The sequence below is a fragment of the Abrus precatorius genome, unplaced genomic scaffold (assembly GCF_003935025.1).
Source record: "Abrus precatorius isolate BTA unplaced genomic scaffold, Abrus_2018 Scaffold2, whole genome shotgun sequence".
NCBI classification, from domain to species: domain Eukaryota; kingdom Viridiplantae; phylum Streptophyta; class Magnoliopsida; order Fabales; family Fabaceae; genus Abrus; species Abrus precatorius.
In genome coordinates, this window is record NW_020874362.1 from 24,698,601 (window position 1) to 24,725,664 (window position 27,064).

The window sequence follows — 27,064 nt, forward strand, 5'->3', positions numbered from 1 at the left end:
GATTAATATGCACATATCTTAAAAATATTTAACAATTCATAATAGTTTCATTAAAGTTAATTTTATTCAACTTTAACCTGAATGAACTCTTAATTTCTATCCAAAAATAATATATGTTGATGTTGTGTTCAATGTGGGAAAGTGTAGTTTTTTTTTTTTTTTTTTTTTGCAAAGCAAGCCTTTAATATGCTATTTCCGGGCTTTACCCCTATAAGTGATAGCACCTTGATTATGTAGGGATAACATTACCTTGTGGACTTCCGACATCCCACAACATGGAGGTAAGTGTTACCAGAACACTTATAGTTCACTTCAGACATCCCACAACATGGAGGTAAGTGTTATGTATATATGTATGAATCTCTTCTCTTCAGACATGCAGCTTGTGGAAAAGAAATTAGTTAGTTTTTTTTTTGTTTTTGTGGGGATTGGTATTAATGATTATTCGTTCTTGTAACTGTGAAATTAAGGGAAAGACTCTTTGCAGTTGTTTGAATAACAAGTCATTCTTCTTAGTGCCATTGAGTAAGGTATTTTCTTCGCATAGGTTGAATTTCATTTGTGTTTCCACGTGAGTTATGTTTAACGACTATTACATTATTACCTAGTAATTATTCCATATGAGAATTCTTCCTTTATATTTAGTGCTTTATTTCTACGATTCTAATGTTGATGCATTCTCTCTGCTAGTATTTTAAAAAAATAACGCATAGCACTTACATATTATTTTGACTTCAAATCCTTTATATTATGTTGCCACAAAATGTGGAAGATGGAAAGTAAAAGTATGATCTGGCTGTTCTTGGCACTCCAAGATATACTCTCATTGTTTAAATTAGGGAAATACCCATTATTGTGGATCTTCCTTGCCTTATCAAATAGTTCAGTCTTCTGACAATAATCCATGCCTGCAGGGTAAATAATTTTGAAATATGATTGCAAAAATAAAATGGGGGTATGATATGTCATAGCAGAATATGTGTTAAGTCTTCAATATTGATATGAAGTATCATATCCACTCTCGTATCTACTATAATTCAATTCCAATTTAAATGGTATAATGCGTTGGAAGGTGATTCATACAATTCATTTTAAGTCATTTGAATCATTTTCTTCTTACTATAACGGAAAAAAGGAAAGAACGAGAAATAAAAAGGAACCAAAGGTGATTCATTCAGCATGAAGCGAGAGAAGCAGAATCCACAGTGGAGGCAACAGAGTCAAGAGCGCGAGCGCTGCTCCTTATACGCTTTGGCATCATTTTCGAGGTTTTCAGGCTTTTCCTGGAAGCTTCTGGAATGTGGTTACCGGTTTCGTCGATCCTTTTCGATTTCTGAGTCATCGACTGCGAGTGATTCTGAGTCATGACTCGAAGGCTTTGATCGGAGGAAGCCGGGAACATGCTCTCACCGTCGCAGAAACTGAATTTTTTGACGGAGGTGACGCAGCACTCTTGCCACTTCAGGTCGCCGAGATCCGCCACCAAGTCCTCCAGCGTCACGGCGTCGAACGCCGAAACGCTCTCGCTCAGAGTGGACCGCGCAAGATCCACCAGATCGAGCGACTCCACGGCGTCCACCAACAACTTCTGCGAACGAAATCCAGACGCGCTCTTTGAAATTTCGAGAACAATCTCTCGTTCTTCTCGCAGATTCGCGCCGTGAAAGTAACAGAAAATATCCTAGTCGTTTCGACTTAACTTTTCTCGTTTAGCCAAACAGAGATTCTTAACTAACTCCTAAAGTTTAACGATTATATTTTCTAAATTTACTTATGAACGGTGAATTTAAAAACCTCAATAAATCGGCGAATGAGAACAGTACCTTGGGAGCATGGTGGATTTTCTTGAAGCCGTGAATGCGGACAACCTGCAATAAGGAAAAATGAATTGGAGAGTGTTTAGAGAGGAAGAACAAAAAATTTTGAAAATGAAAATTGAAGAGTGAATAGAACGAATGGAACTTGATTGAGTTGATTCACGGTGAGGTGAAGCGTTTGGCGAGAATGAAGGAGGTGAAGGTAATCCTCGAGACACAACTTATCGTTCTTCGAAGGTCGTTTCTTCGTGGAGCTCGCGTGCGAGTGTGACTCAATCGCCATCACCGTTGGTAATTCTTCTGCCATTGCAATTCAAAACAGAGAGCAAGAGGGAACCGCAAGTTTTATACCCCTGTTCGGCTATTCCACGCGCTTTATTTCACTAGTTCGTTACAAGTTTGTTAATTATTTGTTATCGTTTATTTTTCACAACAGGTTTTTCCCTAAATTTCCCTGGTTTTCAAAATAACAGTGCAAGATGGATTATGTTTATTATATCATTTATTCAATTTCACTTTTTTCTGTATATCACGTTTGCTAATGTATATTCTATGTAAAGATCACAGACTAGCACAATCACTTTAAAAAAATGCACAAGTATGTCATAACTATTAATCATTACTCAATTTTTGTATTACAGTAGTTCATAAGTATAATGATTCATGTAGAGGGTGCACTATCACACAGTCGTACACAAGTGATAGCAGGAATTGAGACTTCAAACACAAATAGAACTGTATATACATAGTTTAGGGTGTCTATATTTGATAATCATGCAGTTGGGTAAGAAGCTTGCATTGCAATGCCACACAGTCCTTCTGCAGCACTAACATCCTTTTGCATCCTAATGTACCCTTCTTCACCCCACGTAGTTCCCCATGAGTTCTTAACCAACCAATACTCAGTTCCATCACTAACACCATAACCCACTGCAGTGACGCCATGATCCAAATCAGTTCCACAAGAACCAGTGAAAACGCCACTTTTGTAAAATTGAAAGTCAGAACCACTAGCATCAATGGCGACAGAAACTGGTTGATTAGCAACTGCTTTTTGCAGTGCCTTCTCATTGTTGGCGGGGACATCCTCGTACCCAGTAATTGTAGCAGCATTGTTGGCTGCTTCTTTTGCATTGCATTTTCCATCAACACCCTTATAGGGGTAACTGGCTTCAAGGTTGAGTCCATGATTTTGAATTATGAATTTAAAAGCATCATCCATAAGACCACCCTCACAACCTTGGTCCACACCCTTTGTGTCGCAATCAACGAGTTCTTGTTCGGATAAAGAGATCAATTTTCCAGTACTCAGCTTATGGATTCCTTCAGTTGCAGCAACAGCAGAAAAAGCCCAACAACATCCTACAAGGTAAAATAGAAATATAGTTAGATAATCATTCCATCTAATTTGACTAGTGAATGTGAATGAATTAAGAAGCACTTAATTACCACATTGGCCTTGGTCCTTGATGGGTGTTACTGCACCTTTTTGTCTCCAATCTATTGAGGTTGGTACTGCACTCACATTTTCATATTTAAAAGTGGCTGTTCTTGTGATTGAGGAGCACATGTGCCCCTTGAATCTATTTCTGGTTGCTATGAACTCATCGTTACTAAGGTCTGCAAATTGATTAATGCCTAGCTTGTAGGGTTTATTGGCAGCATCATTGAAAGCCTCAATGTAATTCACATTTTCCTTAAATATCTTGAAACGCTTTTCCCTTTCTTGGGGATCCTTATACACTTTGGCATAGCGGGTCATCCATTGTTCATGCTTTTCATACATGGAAGCATCTTGAAGAGTGCGAGATGTGACTTGAAAAGCGTAGAATCCCAAGCAAAGAAACAGAGCCAATGAAATGTGATGGAGTTGATTTTTGGGAACCATGATAACTACTAAGTAGTGTGATAGTGAAAACAATTGCTTTGTTAAATGCTATTAAGGTGTTGTGCTGGGACTGGAGATTATTTCAGGTATATATAGGAGAGTTGTTCACATGAATTGTAACCTAATCTTTTGGCATTTTACCTTTCTTTTCTGCGTAGCTGAGAGAATTTCCCGAATAAGACCCATGTGTGCGTAGGGTCAAGGTACTAGAGACAAGTTAACTGTCAAGGAAACCACAAAAACATGAAATTAAGGAGAATTACAAATTTAAGCTTTTTTTTAAGAAAAATAAAATAAAATGGAAGATTCTGAAATCACCATACCCCTTTTAATTCTTACATTTGACACCCAAATTGAGTTTTAGTGAAATGACAATACTGCTTTGAATTTAGCCTTAGGACAATACAGTGCTCACAAAACGTAACGTCTAAGCGGAAGTTTCTATACGAAACGTTTGCAGAACATCAACTCGTCCATGTTCATACTGACCCTTTACTTGTCGTTATAATAACTTGCTGTTAAAGTAGTAGTGCCTCAGTTGAAATTTCTGTGCAACCATGCGTCATTGATAATTAAGGAAATCTCATACAATTTCCCTTAATTAAGATAATTGTTCTTAAAGGGATACTCTATTTGTTGAATAACAACGACTAATATGTGGGGGGCCTTAAAATCGAATGATTTATATATATGATAATTGAGAATGTTTGAGGTGAGATATATGTTAACATGAATTGGTCTACTCCTGCTGGACATGTAGTCAAGTTATTCTTATGGTGTCACCAAGATGTTTATTCAATGAACTACTAAATTTATAAAACGAGTGAATAAGTGCAACTAAATCCCTTGAAGTTAATCCTCTACTGTTTAATCCTAATTTTATTTATTTGTTGGACATAATCCTTTAATTATCATTCTCCACCGTTGAAATTCTAAATTTATTTATGCGCAGTTACTAAACTTGAAGTTACTCTCGATTGATAAAAAAAAAAAAAAAACTCTCTTTTAAGAACTAAAGTAAAACATTAAAAAATAACTAATGAGTTTTATAAATAAAACTAACTAGTAAGTTAATAATTATAAAATATAAATTAAATATAAATCCATGCGATACATAAAAGTCATAAAATTGTAGAATTTATGAGTTTTAAACATGCAAAAAGTTATTTAATAACATTTTATTAAAATATGAATAATCTCATCACGTTGATGTTATTATTATACTGCACAAAATTATAGTATGTTTTTACTTTATCTAAGAGCTTTGTTAATTGTTTTTTTATTAATATCCATTATTATGCTTAAGTTGCAAGAGTTGAATACTGTTATTCTCTTTTTAGGAACTGCGTTGTCGTCCCGTCGAGATATACTATTATAGTAGATGGCAACTTTGATTTAATTAATTGTGCACAGTAATTTTATATTTATTTTTTAATTTTTTTCTTTATTTTCTTTATTGTAAATACTGAATAATTATTTGAATGTCGGGTGAATTTTCCTAGCCCATTTTGTTTTTCATTTTTCTTGTTTCCTTTTCTTTATTTTGGATCTTTCATCTTTATTTTTCATTTCTTTTATTAAGCTCCGATGTTACATTAGAATTTATAATTTAAGCGTGGATCCAATATGAAAGAGAAAGAGCAAATTTAAGTCACTTATTTGTTTAAAATATTTTAACAATTTAGAGTCGTAATCCTTCTTACATATATACCTTTAAACTTGTTAATCCAGCGTCGTAGAACTTTGTTATCGAATAACATGATGCGATCATTGTTTTACAGGGTCACCGGATATTGAATTCTGCTTCAGAGAGGGTCGTGTAAGCTCTATTAGAATGACCTTAAATTCAAAATCCAGTCACGATTCATCAAATTAGGTATATATGTAAGAATTTTCTTTTGGGGAACAGTTTGATGGTCAATCAATGTAAAGTTATTAAAATGTTAGAAAATATAAATAAAATTGTTAGGCCTGTCTATGAGGGTGTAACAAGTACAATTCAGTTATTCATATTCACTTATGATTTGTTATTTTCTCTGACTATTAAAAGAAAATTAAACTCGCGATGTTTTGGTGTAAGTCAAAATCATGACACATTTTCTTTGTAATGTATGGTAATTTTGATAAGTGCAACAATTCACGTAGAGTATACAGTGTTATACAAAGGAAGGAATTGAAAATAAAGCAATATTTAGAAAAGAAATGTATATATATGACAAAGGAATAATGGTGTCCAAATTTGATGATTAAGCAGTTGGGTAAGATGCCAGCATTGCAATGCCACAGAGTCCTTCCTTAGCATTCACATTCCTTTGCATCCTAATGTAGCCTTCTTCACCCCATTGGGTTCCCCATGAGTTCTTAATCAACCAATACTCAGTTCCATCATCACTGACACCATAACCCACTGCAGTGACACCATGATCCAACTCAGTTCCACATGAACCTGTGAAAACACCACTTTTGTAAAACTGAAAGTCAGAACCACTGGCATCAATGGCGACAGAAACTGGTTGATTAGCCACAGCTTTTTGCAGTGCCTTCTCATTGTTGACAGGAACATCCTCATACCCTGTGATGGTAGCAGCATGGGTGGCCGCTTCATTTGCATTGCATTTTCCATCAACACCCTTATAGGGGTAATTGGCTTCAGTGTTGAGTCCATGATTTTGAATGATGAATTTGAAAGCATCATCCATAAAACCACCCTCACAACCGTGGTCTACACTCACACAATCAACGAGTTCTTGTTCTGATAAAGAGATCAAATTTCCAGTACTCAGCTTATGGATTCCTTCGGTGGCAGCAACAGCAGAAAAAGCCCAGCAACATCCTACAAAGTAAATTATAAGTTTAGTTAGACAATCATTCAATATAATTTGACAAGTGAATGTGAATTAATTATGAAACGCTTAATTACCACATTGGCCTTGGTTCTTGATGGGTGTCACTGCTCCTTTTTGTCTCCAATCTATTGATGATGGTACTGCACTCACATTTTCATATTTAAAAGAGGGTGTTCTTGTGATTGAGGACAGCATATGCCCCTTGAATCCATTTCTGGGTGCTATGAACTCCTCATTGGTGAGGTCAGCAAATTGATTAATGCCTAGCTTGTAAGGTTTATTGGCAGCATTGTTGAAAGCTTCAATGTAATTCACGTTGTCCTTGAATATCTTGAAACGCTTTTGTCTTTCTTGGGGGTTCTTATAGACTTTGGCATGACGAGCCATCCATTGTTGATGCATCTCATATATGGAGGCATCTTGGAGAGTGCGTGATGTGACTTGAAAAGCCCAAAATGCCATGCACAAAAGCAATGCCAATGCAGTATGAAAGAGTTGACTTTTGAGAACCATGATGGGTAGTGTGTAGTTTTACAAGAAAGGAAGAACTAGCTGAAATCTTAGGTATTGAAATATGAGAAAGATGTGTTGTGGTGGTAGTGAAGAATATCAGTGGTATTTATAGGTAGTTAACGTTGAATGGTAAATTAATTTTGGAGCTTTCAATTCAAATCTTAAAGCATCTTTCTCTTGTGATCGAGTGTGGGATTTTTCTGAATAAGATCTTCAATCCGAATATTGGTACTGTGTGGACAAATGACTTGTCGTAGTGGCTTTGAGTCTTCGACACACGGTGCCAAGGTAGTTTTCAAAGAGAATGTGAATATTATTATATTTGTATAAAATAATATTTTGCTCTAGCTCTTAAACGAATGATTTATTATTTTTTTCCCTATAACATCTACTATTATATATATAAGTACTGTCGTTTGTCAATGAAAACATAAAAAAATCACGTTAAAGGTATTGAATTTAGAAAAAGATACAAAGTAGAATGCTACATATGAATTTATATATTAAATGGTTATCAACTTAATATATCTACTATCAAATTTTTCTGTCTAAAAATTATTTAATGGAATTTTTTTAAAGCTGAATATAAAAAGTGTTCATTATTAATATTATCATAATCAAAACTTATCTCATATGTTATTAGATTATGTAAATATAATATATAATTATTTTATAAATTGAGTTTAATGATTTTATTAACTTTGGAATTTATCCTTTAATAAATTATAGAAAAAGTAATCTCACATGCTTAGAACAGTACTAGTAATTAATAAGAGTAATCGATCGTTATGAAATAAGAGTAAGGTGAGAGATCAATCACATACTTTTTTATGTTTATTTTTTTATCAAAGATCAAGTAATTGTAAAGACACTAAAAGTATAAGATTAAACTTAGAGTGAGAAATGAAATTAAGAGTATTCAATAATGTAAAAGAGTGACATTGTGACCATATCTTTGGAGTTAAAAAGCACAAAAATTTTAAAATTGCGAAATCGAAGGAGAAGTGCGAGATACCCATTAAACTGTTGATAAGATAATATAATAGTCTGTGTTTAAAAAATATATTATAAATAGATATAAATACAAAAAAAATAACAAATTCTTATCTCTTTTCTTGTTCTGTCATATATTATTTTCTTTGTTTTTGCACTTAATTTGAAAAAATTGATTCTTCTTGTTATTATTATGATTATCTTAAATTTAATAAATCTTATAAATTAAAATTAATATTTTATTATTAATAATAAACATTCTATTATATTAAATAGAAGTAAATTAAAAATATATATTTTTAAAACTAAGCAATAAATAATTAAAAAATTAACATTAATGTTATAAAATTTAATACTTGATATAGAAAAAGTTACATAGCAAAACAAATAAAAATACGTTAAAAAATGTTTTGGTTCAAGATTCCAAACCGACAATAATGTCTCATGTTTTTGGGATCCTTAAACTATTTCTCAGGTATTGAAAATCAGTACAAGTTCATTCACACAAAGAAAATTAAACCTGTGGTGAGTATGCGCTTGTCTGTCATAAAAGGAAATGTATTATATTATATTGTAATTGATAAATACATTGTTCATGAAGAGAATAATCAACCTTAAAAGGAAAAGGAAATGTATCATTGTCAATAGTCTAGCAATATACAGTGGTGTCCATAAACTTGATAATTACGCAGTTGGGTAAGATGCTTGCATTGCAATGCCACACGTTCCTTGAGGAGCATTCACATTCCTTTGCATCCTAATGTAGCCTTCTTCACCCCATCGGGTTCCCCATGAGTTCTTAGCCAACCAATACTCAGTTCCATCATCACTTACACCATAACCCACAGCAGTGACACCATGATCCAACAGAGTTCCACATGAACCACTGAAAACACCACTTCTGTAAAATTGGAAATCAGAACCCTCGGAATCAATGGCTACAGAAACTGGTTGATTAGCCACTGCTTTTTGCAGTGCCTGCTCATTGTTGGGAGGGACATCCTAATAGCCACTAATGGTAGCCGCTTTGTTGCCTTCATTTGCATTGCATGTTCCACCAAAACCCTGATAGGGATAATTTGATTCAGTGTTGAGTCCATTATTTTGAATTATGAAGTTGAAAGCATTGTCCATATAGCCACCCTCACATCCGTGGTCCACAGTTTCACAATCAAGAAGTTCTTGTTCAGATAAAGATATCAAATTTCCAGTACTCAACTTGTGGAGTCCTTCAGTTGCTGCCACAGCAGAAAATGCCCAACAACATGCTACATAGTAAATTAAAAGTATAATTAGATAATCATTCAATTTAATTTGACTTATGATTGTGAATGTATATATTATGAAGCATTTAATTACCACATCGGCCTTGGTTCTTGATGCGTGTCACTGCTCCTTTCTGTCTCCAATCTATCGAGGATGGAACTTCACTCACATTTGCATACTTAAAAGAGGTTGTTCTTTTGATTGAGGAGAGCATGTTCCCCTTGAATCCATTTCTTGATGGTATGAACTCCTCATTGGTGAGGTCTGTAAATTGATTAATGCCTAGCTTGTAAGGTTTATTGGCTGCATTGTTAAAAGCTTCAATGTAGTTCACATTGTCCTTAAATCTCTTAAAACGTTTTTCTCTGTCTTGGGAGTCTTTATAGGCTTTGCCAAATTGCACCATCCATTGCTCATGCTTCTCATACATGGATGCATCTTGCAGAGTGCGAGATGTGACTTGAAAACCCCACAATCCCATGCACAAAACCAATGCCAATGAAATATGAAGGAATTGATTTTTTGCAACCATGGTGGCTAGTGATATGTGAGAAAGATGTGTTGTGCTGGCAATTAAGATAATTTGTTGTATTTATAGGGAAAAGGTTAGCGGTGAATGATAAATTAATCTTGTAGTTTTCTCGTCTATGTATAATGTAGCTGTGATAATTTTTTGAATATGAACCACCCTTGAGTTAAAGTCTTGGTATAGAGGCATTAACTTCACATGCATGCAAATTTGAAAATTTTGGATTATAAAAATAAAGGTGTGAAAATTCAATTAACTTTATGTGCATGCATATTGTTAATGCATAACCGAATGTCAGTGTTAATTTTCTATTTTCTTCATGTATCAAAAAGAAGGTGCTTTTACGCGGGAAACTAACAAAACAACTATATAATATTTGTATTCGTGCTATATAAATTATAATTTTATAATATAGTATTTTAAATCATAATTAAACTTAAAATATATACTTTTCTATATACAATATATAATGTATACAATTTGTTCCACTAAAATAGTCGCAAAACATTTTTTTTTTACTTTATTAAAGTGACTTGAATTTAGTTACTTCATTTTTTTTTCATTACCTTTTCATTTATTTTATGTATATTTGTATTGACTTTTCATATCTTTGACCTTTCAAATTTTAATTTTTAAATCTTTTTGTAGTTATGTTTTTCAAAATTTGTAAATAAATAGAAATTGAAGTTCATGAGCTTTTAATATATTATAAAAAAATTATTATGTACATTGATATTCAAAAAATTATATATATATATATATATTCATATAATATTTATTAATTGATATATTTCACATATTTAAAATTTTATATCATTTAATATTTCATATGTATTATTAGAATTCTTCTTTTAATTTTTTAGTGTTAGAAAAAAGTAATAGGCTAGTAAATAAAAAAAATGAAAGATGAAATACATGAAAGGATAAAATACACGAAAAGTCAAGAACTATATACATGAGATAACACAAAAATATTTATAGTATAAATATATAACATCTAAAATATTAAATTAAAAATATTTTTTAAAACCACTAGTTTATAATTACAAAGTGATGCTAAATAATCGACGTATGCCCTAAATAAATATATAGAGGCATGGAGCATTCAATGCACACGTCCTTAAACATAAATAACTTAATAATTAAATATATTCATAATAATTTTTTTTTAATGCGATGCAAATAAGAAAAGTTAAAGTATTTAGTTAACTTTTATATATTTTACAGAAGTACAACTACATGATAATTTGCTCATGCTTGATAACAATATCATCTCCTGCAAATTTCTTCGTATATAATTTATATTATTAATTTGGATATTTATTTCTGATTGAGAGTAATTTTAAGATTTTTTATTAACTTACTTGATTTTTCTTACATTAATTTTAAGAAGATGAGGTGTTTTAATTCAAATAATTTATGTTTATATTTTTTAATTTCAAAAGTCTTATCTTATTAATGTATTCATGTATAATAAAAATACAATGTTCATTATTAATATAAAGAAATTTAATTGTATTAGATTATTAATACAAAAATTTATAGTATCAAATAATTAAAATATACAATAAAAATAACTTAAATTAATCATCTCAAAAGTCAACACTTTTAATCAATATCATATTATATGATCAGATAAGTGTAAAAATCTTTGTATCATTAGTGCATTTTAATTAGTTTTTAAAAAAATACCTAAATTAAATTCAAATTAAGATTATAAGATCTTAAATTTAATTTACTAATTAAGAGTATTTGTGAAAATAAAAGGTATGAGAATCTAAAATTATTAATATATATAAAGAGCTGTTCCAACAATTTTAGTGTGAGGATTCTAGGGTTTTTTTTTTCACGTGAGATCATAAAAATTAATTTTAGAGGGAGAGAACATTTTCAATAAACTATAAGAGTTGAATTCATTAAAAAGTATATTAATTACTCAAAAAAAATGTTATAATATTTTTTCAATGCACTCATGCACCTAATTTATATTATTTTAATTTAATAATATTTTTATAAGTATTGATAAAGGATTAAAAAGGTAATATACCTAATATTTTAATAAAAATTAGAATGAAAATATTTAGTTTTTCTAATGATAAAAAATTATTTTAATGTACTTAAATATATTATTAAATTTTAAATAAATTAAATATAAATTTATAAATATTATCGTTCAGGATAGGTATCCAAATTTATAATAGAAAAACAAATTATATACGAAGAAATTTAGAGGAGAAAAATATGAATATTAAACATGTGCAAATAATCATGTAGTTGTCCTTTTGTAAAATATATAGAAGGTAATTAATTATTTTGATTTTTCTTTTCTATCTCATTAAAAGTTGTATTATGAAAATAGTTAAGTATTTTAATATCTATGGAAGCATGCATAAAAATGCCCCATGCCTCTATCTTCTTATTAAGGCATACGTCGAAAATTTGTTATCGCTTGTTATTATTAATCAGTATATTTCACAACTTCTAATATATTTATAGTATAAAAGTTATATATATATATATATATATATATATATATATATATATATTATAGAAAAATGAAAATTTTCATTTAATTATAAATTTGTAATATGTACACATTATATTATTCAATAAGTGAATTGACTAATATATAATTATTTTAATTTAACTTATAATTTTGAATTTAAGTCTTACTAAATGAGTTATTTTAAACAAAATTATATTTAATAAATAATACATATAATTTATATAAAAAATATACATGTATGTAATTATATTTATAAACTTTTATTTTTTATAATTCTAAAGTATTTTAATTTACACGACATGATCTTTGTAACTAGACTTGAAAACAAAATCATAGTTGAAAAATGATTTTTTTAAGTTTATGTAATATAATATTGTATAGTATAAAACATTATGTATAGTAAAATTTTATTGAAGAACATAAATTTAATGTAATTTAATGCATTAATAATATTAAATGCTATAATTTTTTTAAAAAAAATTATTATATATAACTTTTTATCATATATAATTTTATATAAGTTAAAAAATTTATTTAAAAATTACCACAGGTGCTTTTAAAAAAAAAGAGTTTTGAGATTTGACTTGGAAACTGAGTAAAAGTATTATATTTAAAATAACTTTTATAGCACGAATGCAATAAATATTAGTTGTTTTGTTTGTTGTCCATGAAAAAATATCTTCTTTTTAGTAAATAAAAAAAATAAATTAACAAATTGTACTTATTGCGAAGGAAAATCATTCTGCTAAATATATTACGATAAATTTAGTACAAAAGAATGCAAACTTTCATTCAGTTATGATTTAGCAATATCCATACATAATTATATTTTCGAACCTTAATTTATTCTTATAATTCTATTTTTTTTTCAATTTACACACCCATAAAATTAATCAATATCTTTATATTTAGACTTAAAACAAGGGTTATGTTTGAAAATTAATTTTTTTAACTTCAGCAATTAATGTTGTATAGGATAAAAATTGTATATGGTAAAATTTTATTAAAAATCTCAAATTTAATGTAATTCAATTAGTATTAAATGTCAAAAAATTTTATAAAAATTTATTACATATAACTTTTTACTATTGATAATATTATAATTGTTAAAAAAATTAACATAGGTAAATTGAAGAGAAAGGTGAAACTACAGGATTAATTTACCATTCAATGTTAACCTTTCTTTTAAATACCAAAATTTATCTTGATTGCCAACACAGCACACAACTTTCTCACATCTCACTAGCCAACTTGAAGTAGTTGTTCCCTTTGTTGTAACACTTCACAAGCCACCATGGCTTCAAAAAGTAAATTCCTTCATATTTCATTGGCATTGGTTTTATGCATGGGATTGTGGGGTTTTCGAGTCACATCTCATACTCTTCAAGATGCCTCCATATATGAGATGCATCAACGATGGATGGTTCGTTTTGGCAAAATCTACGAAGACTCCCAAGAAGGAGAAAAACGCTTTAAGATATTTAAGGACAATGTGAATTACATTGAAGCTTTCAATGATGCTGCCAATAAACCTTACAAGCTTGGCATTAATCAATTTTCTGATCTCACCAATGAGGAGTTCATAGCATCAAGAAATGGATTCAAGGGGAACATGCTTTCCTCAACCAAAAGAACAACCTCTTTTAAGTATGAAAATGTGAGTGCAGTTCCATCCTCAATAGATTGGAGACAAAAAGGAGCAGTGACACCCATCAAGGACCAACACAGATGTTGTAAGTACTGGGTAATATATTTGTTCACATTTCTAAGTCTAATTAAATCAAATGATTATCTAATAATACTTTTAATATACTATGTAGTATGTTGTTGGGCATTTTCTGCTGTAGCAGCAACGGAAGGACTCCACAAGTTGAGTACTGGAAATTTGATATCTTTATCTGAACAAGAACTTGTTGATTGTGATAATGTGGACCATGGTTGTGAGGGTGGTTTTATGGACAGTGCTTTCAAATTCATAATGCAAAATAATGGACTCAAAACTGAATCAAATTATCCCTATCAGGGTTTTGGTGGAACATGCAATGCAACTCAAGGCAACAAAGCAGCTACTATTAGTGGCTATGAGGATGTCCCTCCGAACAATGAGAAGGCACTGCAAAAAGCTGTGGCTAATCAACCAGTTTCTGTAGCCATTGATTCCAAAGGTTCTGATTTTCAATTTTACAGAAGTGGTGTTTTCAGTGGTTCATGTGGAACTCTGTTGGATCATGGTGTCACTGCGGTGGGTTATGGTGTTAGCGATGATGGAACTGAGTATTGGTTGATTAAGAATTCATGGGGAACCCAATGGGGTGAAGAAGGCTACATTAGGATGCAACGGAATGTGAATGCTCCCCAAGGAATGTGTGGCATTACAATGCTGGCATCTTACCCAACTGCATAATTGTCAATTTTGGACACTACTATTGCTACACTATTTACAATAATACATACATTTCTTCATTTTTTTAAGCATTGATTATCTTCTAAAAAAAGCATCGTTGAGTAATGACAAACATATAATGATAACAAGTTGATTAATTTTCTAAATGAAGAGAATGAAATAGTATTGATTTTAATCACCAGAGAGTATCCACTAATACTAAATATTAAATTTGTAAATTTATATTATTTAATAATCTTTTTAAATTAATCATGTACTATTATTTTTATGATTATATATATATATATATATATAAAATTTTACACAGTTTTTATATACAAAATTTAAGTCCAATACTAGGTGTTATTTTCTAATCATTGAAATTTCACACCAGTAACAAGTATCATCCTAACCTTTGTTAACAAAAAGAAATAACCGACCTTTATTACAAGAATTACCTATTTCAATCTTGATGAAAAATAATCATCGCAAATATTTATGATATTGCACCAAAGTTTTGTCCTTTAAATATTTACTAGTATGTTAATCAATATTTCATATTTATTTATATTTTAATAATATATTATATGTTAAAAATTTATAAGTTTTAAGAAGAAAAAATTGATAGAAAAATCAAAGTTGCTGAATTTTTTTAAATATAAAAAGTTAAATAGCTAGAATTAATAATTTTTTCATGCACTATATGGATATAGTTAAATTCAAAACTTAAATAAATAATTAAATTTATATCATATGATTATTTTTAAATTTAATAAAGTTTATAAATAATAAGTATTTTATTATGATAAATAAGATTAAATTAAAAAAACTGTATATAAAAAATTCTGACCAGACTTTTGAACAAGTCAAATTAAATTTGAAAAAAAATAGTTGATATTAAATAAATAAGTAAAATATAAATCTTAAATTCGAATCAAATAAATTTAAAGCTTTACAAACTTCAACCCAACCTAACCTATTTTTATTGACAAATAAAATTGATTAAACCTCTATTTTATTATAGTTTCATTATTCAAACATAAAAAATTGTCATCATATATCATTTCCTCTTTATTTATATTCTTTTAATACATACTACTAAACAAATATACCATAAAATCAAAAAAGACAAAGAAAGAATCCCAATCTATTGTTCAACAAACAATTATCCGTTTTAAAATTGGAAACTTTTCCACTACGGACATTCTCTTGGAAAAGTACGTTGTCGAAGCTTAAACCCTCTACGACAAGTAACAATACTCTTATTCACAAGAGAAAGATGCTTTCAGATTTCAATTATTTGACAACTCTTAAGATTAATTCACCATTCAACGTTAACTCTTCCTATAAATACCACTAATCATCTTCATTACAACCTCAACACTTCTTTCTCTTATTTCACTACCTAACCTCAACTAGTTCTTCCCTTCCTTGTCACACTTCACTACCCACCATGGTTGCCAAAAATCAACTCTTTCATATTTCATTGACATTGCTTTTGTGCATGGCATTTTGGGCTTTTCAAGTCACATCACGCACTCTCCAAGATGCATCCATATATGAGATGCATCAACAATGGATGGCTCGTCATGCCAAAGTCTATAAGGACCCCGAAGAAAGACAAAAACGTTTCAAGATATTCAAGGACAACGTGAATTACATTGAAGCTTTCAACAGTGCTGCCAATAAACCTTACAAACTAGGCATTAATCAATTTGCTGACCTCACCAATGAGGAGTTTAAAGCACCCAGAAATGGATTCAAGGGGCATATGCTATCCTCAATCACAAGAACACCCTCTTTTAAGTATGAAAATGTGAGTGCAGTACCATCCTCAATAGATTGGAGACAAAAAGGAGCAGTGACACCCATCAAGAACCAAGGCCAATGTGGTAATTAAGCGTTTCATAATTCATTCACTTTCACTTGTCAAATTATATTGAATGATTGTATAACTAAACTTCTAATTTACTTTGTAGGATGTTGCTGGGCTTTTTCTGCTGTTGCTGCCACTGAAGGAATCCATAAGCTAAGTACTGGAAATTTGATATCTTTATCAGAACAAGAACTCGTTGATTGTGTCAGTGTAGACCACGGTTGTGAGGGTGGTTTTATGGATGATGCTTTCAAATTCATCATTCAAAATCATGGACTCAACACTGAAGCCAATTACCCCTATAAGGGTGTTGATGGAAAATGCAATGCAAATGAAGCGGCCACCCATGCTGCTACCATCACAGGGTATGAGGATGTTCCTACCAACAATGAGAAGGCACTGCAAAAAGCTGTGGCTAATCAACCAGTTTCTGTCGCCATTGATGCCAGTGGTTCTGACTTTCAGTTTTACAAAAGTGGTGTTTTCACAGGTTCATGTGGAACTGAGTTGGATCATGGTGTCACTGCAGTGGGTTATGGTGTTAGTAATGATGGAAATGAGTATTGGTTGATTAAGAACTCATGGGGAACCCAATGGGGTGAAGAAGGCTACATTAGGATGCAAAGGAATGTGAATGCTAAGGAAGGACTCTGTGGCATTGCAATGCTGGCATCTTACCCAACTGCTTAATCATCAAATTTGGACACCATTATTCCTTTATCATATATATACATTTCTTTTCTAGATATTGCTTTAGTTTCAATTCCTTCCTTTGTATAACACTGTGTACTCTATGTGAATTGTTGCACTTACCAAAATTACCATACATTACAAAGAAAATGTGTCATGGTTTCGACTTGTATAAAAACATCCTTGTTGAGTTTTCTTTTATGGTGGTGAATGAACTTAAAATGATTCAATAGTCAGAGAAAATATTTCTGGATCCCTGCAGAATAAGATACTATCCTTAGTGTGGGATCTTTACCTGCAAATGTGCAATATATATTTAGATTGAAGGAGTGCAGACACTAACAAGTCAAAAGTGAAAATGAAAAACTGAATGGTACTTGTTACACCCTTGTAGACAGGCCTATCAGCTTCAGTTCTATTTTATTAACTTTACTTTGATTGACCCTCAAATTGTCCCCCAAAGAAAACTCTTACATAGCTAATTTGACCAATGGTGACTGGATTTGAATTTAAGATCATTCTTATTGAGCTTACATGGCATTCCTTGAAGCAGAATTCATTAATCAGTGACCATGTAGAACGATGATAGTATCATGGAAAGCCTTGAGCAGTTTGCTCACTATAACGTGTTTTAGAATATCTTGTTCGCAGAAACTAGCCTGTAATTCCCTGCATATAGTTAGGGAGATTATCAAAAACTATAATTACTTCTAGATAATTAGGGAGTGCGACAAACATGTGTAGTAGAGAAGGGAAGGAAATTTTGCGTTAATTGCAAATCCAATGTAATTAATATATGGCAGAAGAGAACTGAAGAGATCGATAAGGAAATTATTAGCCTTGATTATTTTATCAACACTTGTATTTTTATATCTTACTTTGTCTTATATTCATTTTTTACACTTTTGTCATTTTATTTTTCTCATTTGCTGCAGTAAAAATTATTAAGAATTGAAACAAATGTAATTTACAAAAAGTTGAAGATTGACATCTAATAACATGTCTAACATGAATTAAGAATATGACCAGCAAATTCTTTATAAGACTTACGAAATCATTTTCTCCTCAGTTAGTTTTTTAGTATAAATTAAACTCAGTTTATTTTTAATATGATATTAGAGACTCTAATCTTAGTATTGAATCACCTACAAATATCCAACTCTAAAAAGTAAAAACTTTGTGTATTAAATATCTTGTCTTAAACATGAAGAACAATGTGTGATATTCACTCGAGGTCAATTAACTGAATTAAGGGAAATTGGGAATGGCCTCATGAAATTTCCTTAGTTATGAAGGAGACCTGGTTGGACATAATGTTCTTAGGAAAATGTTATTTTGACAATAAAATGGAACAACTAAAAGCTACTTCTTTTGAGTTTAGGTATATTATTTTATATATGAAAAATAATAAAACAAAAGATTAAAAAAATCTATACATAATATGAGTGAGTTTTTAAATAAGTCCTTATAAAACAATAAAATTAATATAAAAATAAATAATTTTTTCATAAATTAAAAACAACTTATACTCTTTGTTTTAGAGAAATTAAATGAAAGAATTTTTTTAAAAAATATAAATTAATTTAAACTTATTATAAATGTTTGATTTATTTAACTACTTAAATTTTTTACTTTATCCTAACTAAAGCAATGTCAAATTCAAAATGTTCAAATAATTGAACAGATATTCTTATGAATTCATGATCGGAGGTGGCGTGATAAACTGACATAAGTTAAATTTACATCAAGTTTGAATAGGGAACTTCTTATTTAACAACAAACGAATATAACGACAAGTTAAAGGTCAGTATGATGAGCGTGTATGCGTTGGGGTTCTGCAAAGGTTTCGTGTATATTTGAGCTGTGGACATTTTATGGGCACTGTATGCTACTTTTTCTCTTAAGTCTAATTTGAAGTTAGCCTTGTCATTTTGCTAAAACTCAATTTGGGTGTCAAATATGAAAGTGAAAATTAAGAGGTGGGAGGGTCATGGTGATTTTTAAAAGCTTAAATTTTTAACTCCTTATTTCATGTGTTTGGGGGTTTCCTTGACAGTTAACTTGTCTTTAGTACCTTGACCACACACACACACACACACACATGGGTCTTATTCGGGAAATTCTCTCAGCTACGCAGAAAAAGAAAAAGGTAAAAACTAAAAAGATTAGTTTACAATTCAATGTGAACTTTCCTATATAAACCTCAAACAATCTCCGGTCCCAGCACAACACCTTTATAGGATTTCACAAAGCAAGCTGAACTAGTTGTTTTCACTATCACACTAGTTAGTACCTATCATGGTTACCAAAAATCATCTCCGTCACATTTCATTGGCTCTGTTTCTTTGCTTGGGATTCTACGTTTTCCAAGTCACATCTCGTACTCTTCAAGATGCTTCCATGTATGAGAGGCATGAACAATGGATAGCTCAATATGGCAAAGTCTATAAGAACCCCCAAGAAAGAGAAAAGCGCTTCAAGATATTTAAGGAAAATGTAAATTACATTGAGGCTTTCAACAATGCTGCCAATAAACCTTACAAGCTAGGCATTAATGAATTTGCAGACCTCACCAATCAGGAGTTCATAGCACCAAGAAATAGATTTAAGGGGCATATGTGCTCCTCAATCACAAGGACAGCCACTTTTAAGTATGAAAATGTGAGTGCTGTACCATCCGCAATAGATTGGAGAAAAAAAGGAGCAGTGACACCCATCAAGAACCAAGGCCAATGTGGTAAGTGCTTCATAATCCATTCACATTAATTAATCACTGGCCAAAAAGTAGAATTGAAAGATTATTTACTATATTTCTAATATACTTTGTAGGATGTTGCTGGGCTTTTTCAGCTGTTGCTGCCACTGAAGGAATCCATAAGCTAAGTACTGGAAATCTGATCTCTTTATCAGAACAAGAACTTGTTGATTGTGACACAAATGGTGTAGACCAAGGTTGTGAGGGTGGTCTTATGGATGATGGTTTCAAATTCATCATTCAAAATCATGGACTCAACACTGAAGCCAAGTACCCCTATCAGGGTGTTGATGGAACATGCAATGCAAATGAAGCAGTCAACCATGCTGCTACAATTACTGGGTACGAGGATGTCCCAGCTAACAATGAGAAGGCACTGCAAAAAGCTGTGGCTAATCAAGCAGTGTCTGTAGCCATTGATGCCAGTGGTTCTGACTTCCAATTTTACAAAAGTGGTGTTTTCACCGGTTCATGTGGAACTGATTTGGATCATGGTGTCACTGCAGTGGGTTATGGTGTTAGTGATGATGGAACTGAGTATTGGTTAGTTAAGAACTCTTGGGGAACTACGTGGGGTGAAGAAGGGTACATTAGGATGCAAAGGGATGTGGATGCTGCGGAAGGACTGTGTGGCATTGCAATGCAAGCATCTTACCCTACTGCTTAGAATGCCAAACTTATACTTCTGTTCCCTGGACTATGTATTTATACCTAAACTTAGTAATTGTGCTTTATCAGCTAAATGCACTGTGGTTTCTAGACCAGTTGTGCATATTCTCTACCTAAACTCGTATACTTGTTCTCTACAATGAAGAAAGTAAGAGCAAATGACTTCATTCTCCCTTCTTTTTCTTAAGTTACATACCTTTCCGTTCCCCATTTTCAAAACCTACACAATTCTTCTTTGGAACACAACGTTCCGCATGATTCTCCCTTAGCAGATCTCGGCTTTTCATAAACTTAAACTCCTAATATTCAAATAACATTAATATTGGTTTTGAAAACAGAGAAAAATAAAATATTTTATAAGAGGGGGATGATAAATGTACTCAACCAGCTTTAGTGCAGAGTGACTACCAAACGCGGTTCTAATCTAGGCATTAAGAATAGATAACCACCTAACGGGGAAGTGCCTGCTGGCATCTTCCAAAGACAGACCTTACAGCATATGCTTCCGTAGCAAACGATTTGATGAAGGTAGTAGACATCATCTCACTTCAAACATTGCCTTGCTCTTTACAACGTAAATTTGCACTTCTCATCAAAATAACTGACTTTTTTTCCAATGAAGACTGCTGCAATTAATCATAAGATCCTTAAGATGGTATATGTATTATTTTAGCGGTGATGTTACTGCGGACTGAAGTACCATAAGAAAAATTAGCAAATTACTCACTCGAATCATTTAACTCATTTCTTATACGACATTAAGGAACATTCCACATTTATTCAAAAATCTTAGTACTACAGAGTAATAATACAGACTTCCATGCCAGCACTCAACCATGTGAACAAAATTTAAACGAACAGGGCAGCGGCTATTCTAAGCATTCCGAAAAGGAGTTGGCTCAAGAAAAGCGGTGATTGGTTCAAGTTCTAATTGCTAGATTGACGCAATTCAGGACGGACAAAGTCTGCATCTGGTGGCACTGAAATATCTACTGTAGGTCTCAGTTCAGCACAAATTTCAATGGCTCCATGCACTGGGTCTGACAGGAAGTTGCTGATTAAGTCCTGGTTGATAGGTGCTCCATTGTCCACTGCCACCAACGCCTGCTGGGTTAGGATGTAATCAAATCTGGGAGCCCATTTCCTTGAACCCAACCTTGCTGTGGTTGAGCAGTTATCAACCATGAAAGAAACACCACGTGCATGCATGAAAGGATTCAAAGAATCAACCGACTCAATGACACTCTCGTTAATGATTTCGGAGTAAGAATGCCCTTTCTTCCTCAGGATCTCAATCTGGAATATGATAATCAAAATTTAAAAAGCAAAACAAAATGTGAACTTGATAATATTCTAATGCTACCCAAGCAAAAATAAACAAGAGCAATGAACAATGATCAGAATTCATAGGAAAAAGTTTCATCTGTTGTCATTATGAGATGACTGGTCAGTCCCAAATTTGAAGACAAACCTCATCTAAGACAAGCAAGTAACAGTGTATCTACTCTAGATTAAATTAAAGTACACACTTTAAATTTTACCCACTAAAATTTAAGGCTGCGTACACCATTACTCACTTTAGAGATGATCTCACTGTAAAAGATCTTTTTCCCAAATTTATCAGTAAAATAAGTAGCTAGAAAGCAAATTGCTAACAATAAGTACACATACCTGAGCCATCATCAATGCCACAAAGACCCCAGCAGTAAATGGATATAGTGGGCCTAGATCACCAGCTGGTCTTGTAGATCGCACACGTTCACCAACCTTCCACATTCGGGTCTGATCAATTTTACCCATGGGAAATGCAGGCAGACCCTCTTTCTCCTGTAAAATGCAGGTATAATTTAAAGTAGGTTGCATAAAGACCAACTCTAAATGGAAAATGAAAATGCACTTACATAAAAGCGCCGCCCAGCCAAAACAACACTGCGAATCTCACTACCACAAGCAACGTCCTCATAACACTCGTACAAAATGTCCATGCAGGGATAATATGAAGCACTATATGCTTTCTCAAATTCCTTTTTACCTTCTTCGGATAAAGCATTGTATACAGCCAACATGCCCTGTCCAGACAAAGAAACAAAAAACAAAGTTCATTTCACAAGCAGAGTCACATGCTCAGGGGAAAAAAAACAAGACACAAGAATTTAGCAATATGAGTACACGAGATCACAACCTTAGTTGATATGGTTTTAGATATAATTCCTGTTACAGACTCGACAGTATTCTTATAAGCCAGATCTTCATTCATTCCATGTTCAGTGTACCTCCTAAACAAGGATTCCACAATACCATGAACGGCACCAAGTAAAATGCCTAGAAACCATAAAAGCAGAAGTTAGACAATAAGTCTTCAAAGATAACATCAAGGCATTACAAGACAGAAATATTTTTTACCTCTCTCCCCAAAGATGTCACTCTTGTATTCCTGCTCTAATGTAGTGACAAATGTAAAAGGAGAACCAAGGGCAACAGACCATCCCAAAGCAACATCAGTAGCCCTGCCATCCACATCCTGCATGCAAACATAGTGCTCAGCCCCAACAAAATAATTAATAAAAAAGATAATTACAGGCAGGGACACCACAAGAAGGGAAGGAAAGAGCATGAGGATCACCTGGTGGACTGCAAAACTTGAATTAATTCCAGCACCATTTATCTCTTTGCCTTGGACATACAGCCTCCTCACAGATGGACCCATCCCCTTCGGGCATACAGCAATTACACTGAAGTGTTCAGGAAAATCAAGTCCCATTGACTGTAAATGCCCAAGAAGAAAACCATGGGACAGCCCAAGTATGCTGTTTGGCTTCATATGGGAAAATATTTTCTCATAATTATCTGCCTGCATGATAAAGAAAAAATTTAAATTTATTGAGCAGGAACATAAAATAAATATGAAAAAAATCCCTTGAGCAATGACTTCAACAAATTAATTAACTAACCTGTGCAGCATCAGAAATCAACAGCAACACGAGATCACTGCCCGAGATAGTTTCCCATATGTCGCCTAGAGTTCCATTTTCCTCACTAAAACCAGCTGCGCGAGCCTCATTAAAGGAATGAGAACCTTTCCTAAGGCCAATCTGCATTGTTAAAAGATCAACATGTTAAAATAACTACAATTTTGAAAGAGACCAACAAATCAATAAAGATCCTTAAAAAGTAAACAATGAAATCCAGAACAACCTTAACGACAATATCAGACTTTGCTACAGCAAGTGAATCCCGCAGATTCTGTGCCTGAGCTGGTCCCTGGCGAATACAATTCAAAGAATCTTATTAAACAAAAGTTATCTCCTTTAAGTGGAAAAAAGGAGTCATATTTTTTTCACCTGCGAACCCCATCCAATGACACCAATCTGCTTAATCCCCTTGAAAGCATCCGGCAACAAATGGAACAAATCCCTCCCTCCTTTCACAATGTACTACAACAAATTAACCAGAAAAAAAAAACATGTTAATTTCTCAAAGTGAAGTAAATGTCAATAACAACAAAAACAACAATAATAAACGTCACCAAAAATGTTAGAAAGTGACTAGTAATTTCAGTTACTAATTTGAATTATTGGAGTAATGCTGCTATAAAAAAAAACAAAGAAATGTTGAATTGCTGGAAACCTCGTCGTGTCCAGCAAGGTTAATCTTCTCCTTCTTGAAAACGGAGGTTTGAAAATCTAGCGAAGCCGGAGACGTGACCGGCGGCGCGGACACCATGCGAGCGCCTAGTGAAGCCATGCAGCGCCGAGCACTAACGCCTTTGAGGCTGAGCTTGGAGAACACGATATTGGGAACGGCGAAGGTTTGAGCGAAGGTCTTGGCGAAGGTTCTAGAAGGGGTGGAAGAGAGTGCAGTGTAGCATGAAGAAGAAGAAGAAGAAGCAGTAGCTGCCATTTTTTGTGCAAGAAAAGAAGCAAAACACAATGCTAGGAAACGGTGAGTTTTATACTATAGGTATTAGCGGAACTGGGGCTAACATGCGCCGCGTTTGTAGAACGCCTCGCTATTATTAGATTGTTAGATTATCGATTTTTCTAAATAAAAATTTATATTAAAATTACAATAATTAATACTTATTAATTTATTAAATTTTTATCGACTTTATTAACGATAAATTTTTCTTCAGTTTTTCATATATGCATTAAATAATTTTAAGATTATGTTTAATACAAATTAGTTTTATCAATATTATTAAATTAAAATAATTTCTTAAATGAAAATTTATATTCATATTATTTAATTTTAAAAATTAATTAAATTCAAAAATATTTTATTACATTACATAAGATTATGATAAAGTGATAAAAAGTTTATAATTAGAGAATTTTAAAAATACTAAAATATGGAAAACAATACATGAGATAATAAAAAAAATCAACTGTTCAAAAAATAATTTTAAAAAATACTCTTATTTAAAAAAAAATATTCACTGTTAATACATATAAATATACAAAATCATTTTAATAAAAGAGTTTAATTTTTTAATACTTTTTAAATATTATTTAATATTATATTTAAGTTTACATTTTTTTTATTTTTTTATTTTTAAGTGTACTACTCTTTAGATTTTTTTAGTCACATTTTTAATTACTTTATAATATCGAATAGTTAAAACTATAATATAAATTTGTGTTTATTATTTTATGAAAATATTTTAAATTGAAAAATAAAAAAATAATTAGTTATCATGAATTTTTTAAAATACTTGAAATTAAGTAATTATATATAATTATTTAATTTCAAGTAAATCTAATAGCTACTTTTATTGAATGATTTTAACTCAGTTAGCTAACTTTAATACTGACTAAGAAATCAAAAGAATTTTTTTTTTCTAATAACTAAATAATTATCAATTTTTATTTAACTTATTCGGTAATTTTACTAAACATGATTTAAAACACCTTTTTAATCGCAAAAAATTTAACCACGTCAAATTTTAAAAACATGAATTAAACTTTTATAAAAGAGTATATAGATTAACCGATTAAAAAATAATTTTCATTGTTTAAAAGCTTATATAAGTGCACTTAAAATTTTAGAAGGACCACATTAATGTCTTTTTCTTTCTTCCTTTCAATGGTCAGTATTGTCTCTAATGCATTCATTACATTGGATTCCACTCATCGCCACACTGATCTTCAAATTCAATCGCTTTATTACAACCAGTGCTGTCCCTTTTAAGATAAATAATCAATGGTAATAAATTTTTATTAAAAATATTATGACCTTAAGAATATAAAAATATAATAAATGTTATATTTTTAAATAAAATTAATTACTATTAAATGCTTAAATTTAATAATACTTTTTTTTCAAAAGTGCAAAAGCGGTTTCCCATTAGGGCTGGGGTCGGGTCCAAATGCTGATTTGGGCTCGGGTCCAGTAAGCCCATTGAATCCACTAAATTAAGTAGGCTAAGCTGATCCACTCAGGCCTAACAGTCCCCATAGTCTGTCCTGTATCGAGCTGGGCTGGGCTGGCTTATTGGGTCAAACATATTTTGAATAAATTAAACTAATCTTTCTTTTATTTTATGTTTTTTGTATTAAAAACATTATAGCTTTAAAATCTATACAAATTATTTTTATTGCAAATTGATAAAACAAATGTTTTGAGGAAAATAGTTTTAAAGGAAAAAATTGAGTATATAAACAAATAGGGTAATTACACACACACATATATATATATATATATATAATTAGATATAACTTTAGATACTCATTTAATCATTACATGAAAAATTTGTATAAAATAGTTTCTCTATAAAAATTGTTTTGCTTTAGTCTACTGATAATGAATGTTATAATATTACCAACAAAATTGTTATATAACAAACAAAATGTTAGTGTACAAGTCTCTTAAGTCCCTTGCAATGTCAAAATGTTGGAGGTGGAGAGAATGGATGGGAATGAGTTTTAGTATTAGGTACTACTTTTATTCTTTAATATGTGTTAATTACTATATTCATTGAGATGTCAAGGTCAACAACATTGTCGAGCTTGTGTTGTTGTTGATGCTAATAATAAACGTTTCAAAAAGACACTTTTGCAGGGACTCCATGCCACTCAATACCCTCTTCACTCTTTCACCATCTCAACCTATAACATAACATGTTGCTTTTCTCTCCTAGGATGCCTCCAAATTAAGGTGCTGCAACCTGAAATTGGTTATAATTTCAACTCAATCATCCATCCAATCTTCCTGTTATGAGAAAGACAAACGAAATTAGGATTTTCTCTTAGTAGTTTGCATATTAAAAGTGCAATAAAGATCTAAGTAAAATCAACATCCTAACCCTCTTATCCATTGTTACATCCTCAAGGTGTT

The 27,064-nt window shown here is 31.7% G+C and overlaps 7 protein-coding genes and 1 pseudogene across 7 annotated transcripts; 3 read left to right on the forward strand and 5 right to left on the reverse strand.

The window, feature by feature from the left end:
* Positions 1-1,174: 1,174 nt before the first annotated feature.
* LOC113859662 lies at positions 1,175-2,124 on the reverse strand. Its single transcript, XM_027492375.1, has 3 exons — positions 1,981-2,124; positions 1,824-1,868; positions 1,175-1,681 (listed from the first exon to the last, which is right to left on the reverse strand). Exons 1-3 carry the CDS (start codon positions 2,122-2,124, stop codon positions 1,175-1,177), a joined length of 696 nt encoding a protein of 231 aa, XP_027348176.1.
* A 465-nt stretch (positions 2,125-2,589) lies between these two features.
* Positions 2,590-3,705, reverse strand: LOC113858265 (senescence-specific cysteine protease SAG39-like). The gene is made up of 2 exons (XM_027490812.1): positions 3,267-3,705; positions 2,590-3,179 (listed from the first exon to the last, which is right to left on the reverse strand). Exons 1-2 carry the CDS (start codon positions 3,703-3,705, stop codon positions 2,590-2,592), a joined length of 1,029 nt encoding a protein of 342 aa, XP_027346613.1.
* Positions 3,706-5,951: 2,246 nt separating this feature from the next.
* LOC113858453 (zingipain-2-like) lies at positions 5,952-7,064 on the reverse strand. The gene is made up of 2 exons (XM_027491115.1): positions 6,626-7,064; positions 5,952-6,538 (listed from the first exon to the last, which is right to left on the reverse strand). The coding sequence occupies exons 1-2, from the start codon at positions 7,062-7,064 to the stop codon at positions 5,952-5,954; spliced, it is 1,026 nt and encodes a 341-aa protein (XP_027346916.1).
* A 1,677-nt stretch (positions 7,065-8,741) lies between these two features.
* LOC113858374 lies at positions 8,742-9,858 on the reverse strand (annotated as a pseudogene).
* A 3,794-nt stretch (positions 9,859-13,652) lies between these two features.
* LOC113858543 (zingipain-2-like) lies at positions 13,653-14,762 on the forward strand. Its single transcript, XM_027491235.1, has 2 exons — positions 13,653-14,091; positions 14,179-14,762. Exons 1-2 carry the CDS (start codon positions 13,653-13,655, stop codon positions 14,760-14,762), a joined length of 1,023 nt encoding a protein of 340 aa, XP_027347036.1.
* A 1,432-nt stretch (positions 14,763-16,194) lies between these two features.
* Positions 16,195-17,307, forward strand: LOC113858475 (zingipain-2-like). Its single transcript, XM_027491147.1, has 2 exons — positions 16,195-16,633; positions 16,721-17,307. Exons 1-2 carry the CDS (start codon positions 16,195-16,197, stop codon positions 17,305-17,307), a joined length of 1,026 nt encoding a protein of 341 aa, XP_027346948.1.
* Positions 17,308-19,605: 2,298 nt separating this feature from the next.
* Positions 19,606-20,729, forward strand: LOC113860249 (senescence-specific cysteine protease SAG39-like). Its single transcript, XM_027492955.1, has 2 exons — positions 19,606-20,044; positions 20,137-20,729. The coding sequence occupies exons 1-2, from the start codon at positions 19,606-19,608 to the stop codon at positions 20,727-20,729; spliced, it is 1,032 nt and encodes a 343-aa protein (XP_027348756.1).
* A 717-nt stretch (positions 20,730-21,446) lies between these two features.
* On the reverse strand, positions 21,447-24,655 carry LOC113860248 (ketol-acid reductoisomerase, chloroplastic). Its single transcript, XM_027492954.1, has 10 exons — positions 24,359-24,655; positions 24,073-24,165; positions 23,927-23,992; positions 23,683-23,823; positions 23,355-23,582; positions 23,135-23,252; positions 22,914-23,053; positions 22,633-22,800; positions 22,403-22,558; positions 21,447-22,027 (listed from the first exon to the last, which is right to left on the reverse strand). Exons 1-10 carry the CDS (start codon positions 24,629-24,631, stop codon positions 21,659-21,661), a joined length of 1,752 nt encoding a protein of 583 aa, XP_027348755.1. The 5' UTR covers positions 24,632-24,655; the 3' UTR covers positions 21,447-21,658.
* Positions 24,656-27,064: the final 2,409 nt, after the last annotated feature.